A 6,000-nucleotide genomic window follows, 5' to 3' on the forward strand; every position below is an offset into this window, starting at 1 on the left:
CCCCTTCGCGCAGGTCTATAAGCTAGGCAACTGGCCACATGGTCCTTGGAAGCTGCAGGTCTGGAAAAAACATGGCTGTGCATGGTGGGCACCCGAGCTAGTAAAACACCAGACAAAGCGGCGCCACCTTGCAGGCACACCTACTCCACCCACACACACAATGTTTACGGAACAACCTTGAACCAGCTCTGAGGCTATGGGAGCCTGGCCAGATTGTTCCATTTTCCCAACAGGGATGTATAGTTAAATTTCTGTGTTTTAAAGTGACTTGAAATTTCTCTCTATATGGATATACTATCAAATAGGTTTATAGTTAGGATCATTTGTTTCATTTTGCTTTTGACTTATAAAATTTTATTTTAATTTTATAATTATGTAGAACATTTGCATGATTCCAAAGTCAAACATATAGCGCAAAATATTTTAGAGAAATCTAGCTTCTACCTCTGTTCTCTACACCTTATTCCCTCTCTCTTGTATAGGTAACAGTTTTAAAAATTAGTTTTGGGGTTTTTTTTCATTTCTTAATATAAGAAAATAAGCATACATATTCATATTAAACCTCCCTTCCCCTTCCCTTTTCATAGATAAAGCATACTAAACATGCTTTCTACTCTTGCTTTTTTTACTCGACAGTATGACCTGGGGCATGCCCCATAGCAGCAAATACAGATATTTCTTTGTTGCTTTTATAGTACTTTTTTTTGGATATACCATAATTTGTTCAACCATTTCTCCATAGGCTGTTTCCAGTGTTTTGCTATTAAAATAATGATACTGTGAAATAGTCTTACACATGTTAAAGGAAATATTTGAAGCATAACAATTTGAGAAAACACGGTAATACAAAAATGTTTTTTCTTGTATTTTAAAACTTTGAGGTAGAAATGAAAAATTGTTTTAATATTGGGCTTAAAGAACTTGCATTTTTTTTTTTTTTTTAGGTAGTATTGAGAAGAGAATCTTGTCAAACTGCCTTTATCTCATTGTAGATCCAGATTCCCCCAGCCCTTTTTTTTTATTGTGGTTAAAAAAAAGAAGAAAGAAAAAATACAGAACATAAAATTTATAAAATTTACCATCTTTAACCATGTTTAAATTTAACAACTCAGAAATGTTAAGTATATTCACAAAATTATGAAACAGATGTCCAGAACTTTTTCATCTTGCAGAACTATAACTCTGTAACCATTGAACAACTACTCCCTTTTTCCCTTCCCCCCACCCACTGGCAACCACCATTCTGCTTTTTGTTTCTATAACTGTGACTAGATACCTCATACAAGTAGAACCATATGATACTTGTTTTTGTCCTTTTGTAACTGGCTTATTTCACTAAGCATAATGTCCCCAAGGTTTATCCGTGTTGTAGCAGGATTTCCTTCCTTTTTTAAGGCTAAGTAACATTCCATTGTGTGTATATACTATGTTTTGTTTAACCATTCATCCATCAGTGGATGTTTGGTTTGCTTCACCTCTTGACTATTGTGAATAGTGCTACTATGAACATGGGTATACAGATAGCTCTTTGAAGCCCTGCTTTCTATTCTTTTGGATATATGTTCAGAAGTGGGATTGCTGGATTATATGTTAATTTTATTTTTAGTTTTTTGAGGAACCTCCATATTGTTTTCCATTGTGGTTGCACCATTTTACATTGCTACCGACAGCACAAGGGTTCCAGTTTCTCCACATCCTCACCAACATTTGTTATTTTCTAGATTTTGTTTTATTTTTTTAAGTAGCCATCTTAATGGGTATGAGGGAATATCTCATTGTGATTTTCATTTGTATTTCTATTGTAATTAGTGATGTTGAACATCTTTTCATGTGCTTTTTGGCCATTTGCATATCATCTTTGGAGAAATATCTGTAGAGGTTTTTTGCCCATTTTTAAATTGTGTTACAAATCTAGATTTTTTTTAAGACCTTGATATTTTTGGTGTTACTTAGTAGGGCATATTTAACATAGTCTTAAAGAGAAAAATATGTCAATCTATACTGTGACTTGTAGGAATATATATGACCTAAATTTACTTTGTTAATTCTTATAGGACTATTTAGAAACCAAAAAATATTAAGAGAATATAGAGATTTCTTGGGAAACACCAAGGTAAGGATATCTTTTTAATAACGTGTATATGCATTTCGCAGGAAAATCCTATTATCAGTGTATTGTGAAGTTCTAGTATGTCTATTCTCTTAATCTAAGATTTTCCTGAGCACATTGCAATTTACTCAATTACAGTCTATTCGTTTGTCTGATTTTTTTGAAATTTTTAAAATTGGGATGTAAGTTTTCTTTAAATGCTTAACTGTGTTATGAACCTTAGGCATGTAGATAGTGGATGAGGGAGAAGACTTTATCTTCTTAGGATTTAGCAAGATTTATATCTCTCATATACACCCTTAATTTCTTTTTTCCTCTCTCTTTCTGCACCTAACTCTGGTTGAACATTCAAAAACTAATTCTCTGCTTGTACCCAAGAAACCCAGCTGAGAAAGTTACACAGCCATTTTGATTGTTCTTTCTTTAAAGTGACTATACAGGGCTGGCCCAGTGGCGCACTCGGTAGAGTGCGGCGCTTGGGAGCGTGGCGGCGCTCCCGCCAAGGGTTCGGATCCCATATAGAGACCGGTCCGCTCACTGGTTGAGCGCGGTGCGGGCGCGACACCGAGGGTTGCGATCCTGTTACCGGTCACGAAAAAAGACAAAAAGGAAAAAAAAAAGTGACTATACAAAGTCAATGGACACTCAGTATTATTTGACAGTTATGCATTTTGTAGTATATTCACTCTTCCACTCTGTGAAGTAGCTATTGCGTATTTTTTTCTCTCTTCAGTTTTCCTATAGCCTCACTCTTCACTGGTTAGCTGTTGACCTTGCTTCCTCCTTCACTGAAAATATAGATGTAGTTTGATGAAAGCCTCATCTTTTCATCACCAGATTTACTAACTGAACTCCATGCGTGCTGAATTACCATGCTTTCCTTCCTACTAGAAGGAAATTAATATTGGGATAAGTATAGAAAGTTTTCCTCTACTGTCCCACTTCTTACTCTCTCCTGTATCCAGTCCAATTGGGCTTTCATTCCCACCACTCCACTGAAATCGCTCTTACCAAAGTTACCAACACCTCTAAGATGCCAAGCAGTCTGTGTCCAGAGTTGACTTTCCATTTAAACTTGGCAGGAAGGGATCTCCTGTCAAGACATTAATGCCATATCTGGGGAAAAGGCTACCTATACAAATTATCTTCTCTGATGGCTCACCTTTTGCAAAGTTTAGAAATTGGCAATGATGACAACTCTCGTCAAATCTTATTTGATATGCTTTTCTTTCTTATTCATTATATTCAAGACCTTTTCATTTCCATTTCCCCTGTGAGCCCTGTGTTTCTGGCACCCTGGTGCTGCACTGAGGATGTGGACTCTCTTCAGTGGTACAGCCTTCATTCATGTCTTATGAGCTAGCATTTTCACTCATGTGCCATGAGGGTCGCTGCCACTGCCTCTTGCTGTGGAATAACTTCAGCTGGTGAGACCTGCCTCTTGGAAAGATTTACACCTAACCCTTACATCTGTTTCACATGGACAATCGTCCTCACTAGAGTTTTCAGTAGTAGCTGTTGACTTCTGAAGTCTTTGTCAGTAGAGGCCTTTTTAAGACTAATGCTCCTCAGCTTTCCAATGTTCCAAGTTTTGAATAGAATTTCTTTCTGTTACACCCTTTTTTTTTGTAGTAATGGGATAAAACTAGTATCTCATTTCCTCTACTCTTTCCATATTCCTTTTAGGAATGCTTGCTTTCCCACTGAAGATGGTTGTTTTTCTTCTCTAAAACAGATAGCGCTCATCCTGCTTCCTGGAATTAAATGCCTTCTTTTTTTATTTCTGACCCATGCATTTATATTTCTATTATATTCTTCTTTGTCTCATAGGAACTGCAGTAGTGAGATATATGAAGTCACAGTGGTCTGGGTCTGCCAAAGGCATTCTCTCATCAGAGCAATCAGAGCTAACCTTCTGGTATCTAATTTTTCATTGTCCCCATAATACATTTCTCCTTTAATATATTCTACTTTCTTAACGCCTTCCTTTGGAATTCTAATTCTGTGAATTTCTTGGGATGGTTCTTCAGAGCACTGGCAGTACCTTTATTTCCATTTAATATACTTATCTCAACAACAATAGTATCACCTAGAGGTGCACCAAAAGTGCTTTGAGTAATTTTTCCTGCTTTTCCTGGTCGTCCTTTCTGAAATTTATCTAAATTTTCTATACTTGTTCCAATATAAATGAAACTTGTTTATTGTGAAAATTTTCAAATATACAAAAACAGAAAATAGATATTGGATATCTAGTTTCAATAATTATCAACATTTTGCCATTCCGATCTTTAAAAAGGACAATTCACCGGTTACTTTTTTTTTTTTTCCTTTTTGTCTTTTTTAACTGACCGGTAACGGGATCGCAACCCTCAGTGTCGCGCCCATACCGGGGACCGGCAACGGGATCGCAACCCTCAGTGTTGCGCCCGCACCACTCTCAGCCAGTGAGCAGGAACCGGTCTCCACATGGGATCCGAACCCTCGGCGGGAGTGCCGCCGCACTCCCAAGCAGCACACTTTCCATTGCGCCACCGGGCCGGCCCCACCGGTTACTTTTATTATAGAATTTATGTGTGGCTTTGACAGGATGCTTCCCCGGATGGTTGTGGATACTGGCTTCCTGTGATCTTTTGGGTTTTTTTAGATTTTGATTCTCTTATTGTTAGATCTCCTTGGGCCTTGTCATTATTTCTGACCTAATTACTACCAACACATCTTCCCCTTTTCTACAACCTTTATCAGAATGGTTTGAGCTCAGTGAGTCTCTTTTTCCTTATCATTGCATTCTATTCTGATCTTAAAGATCTCATTTTCTTTCTTATCTTTCTCTCCAGAAATTCTCAAACCTTTCTTCTAAAGAAATCTTTATCTTCTGCCTTAGCATCATGTTTTTACTATATTAATCTTCTACTGTTCCTATAATAATTTCATTGAGTTTTTCCTTTACTCAACCGAAGAATACAACATATTCTTATAATAAAACACACACCCTCTGTTTTTTATCAATAAACAGTAGAACTCAGAAATCTAGGCCCCATGGTCAGAGTTTATAGCTTACAAATGATGTGTGAGTTGAAACACATGGGCAAGGTTTGTCCCTGTGTAGTTCTTTATTTTAACTCCAAAGGCAGTTCAGTGCAGAATTTGGAGCATCTGATTTCACACTGTTTGTCAAGGCATGGCCTGAACGCTGAAGCTAGAGGCTCACTCTTTTGCTCTGATATTCGTATGGAGGACAGAGGTACTCTTTTAAAATGCTGATCTGCAGAGCTGGCTGAAAAACATCGCAAAAGAAAAAAAAAAAAAAAATATGAGAAAAACCATTGGAAGTATATATTCAAGGACCAGGAAAAGAAAATTTAGCTCAAGAACAATATTTTCCCTGAATATATTTCCCTACATGTTTTGTTTCCTTTTCTTTTGGTCTCTTTTAGAATTAGACACGTTATTTTCACTTGAGGTTTTTCATCTGGACAGGGGGTCAAGAGTTAAACTAGAGCAAACTTGTTGGTTTTTGCTGTTCCTTTTTTAAAAGTTAAAAAGTTGTTCAAGAAATGGAAAAATTTTAGTGTAGTTTTTTATGACTTTATTACTAATTTTTATGTGGCTGACTGAGATCTTTTCTGGAAGTAGGAAGGACATGAATTCCAAGGAAACAAAATAAACAATCAAGATTCTGTAAAAGGACCCAGATACACTCTCACTTTCCATCCTCCAACTTTTAAATAGAAAATTTTGAAGAACAAGAATAAAATAAGTAAACCTAGTTGTTCAAAGGTTTTGATAATGGAGAAATTTTCTGGTGTGTCAGAAACACCAATTGTAGTCCTTTTCCGGGAAATTTTGGAGATTTTTTGTTTTGTTTTGTTTTTACAGCCGCGCTCCAGAAC

General features: G+C 36.6%; 1 protein-coding gene across 1 annotated transcript in view; it reads left to right on the forward strand.

Annotated features, from left to right (window-relative positions):
• The window catches only part of SLC30A9 (solute carrier family 30 (zinc transporter), member 9), an 80,386-nt gene that overhangs the window by 41,696 nt on the left and 32,690 nt on the right, over positions 1–6,000 (forward strand). Inside the window, exon 7 of the mRNA XM_008585941.1 lies at positions 2,055–2,113. Within this exon, the coding sequence (XP_008584163.1) occupies positions 2,055–2,113 (59 nt within the window). The remainder of the gene's footprint in view (positions 1–2,054; positions 2,114–6,000) is intronic.

Source organism: Galeopterus variegatus, unplaced genomic scaffold (assembly GCF_000696425.1).
Source record: "Galeopterus variegatus unplaced genomic scaffold, G_variegatus-3.0.2 Scaffold3768, whole genome shotgun sequence".
Classification (NCBI taxonomy): Eukaryota; Metazoa; Chordata; class Mammalia; order Dermoptera; family Cynocephalidae; genus Galeopterus; species Galeopterus variegatus.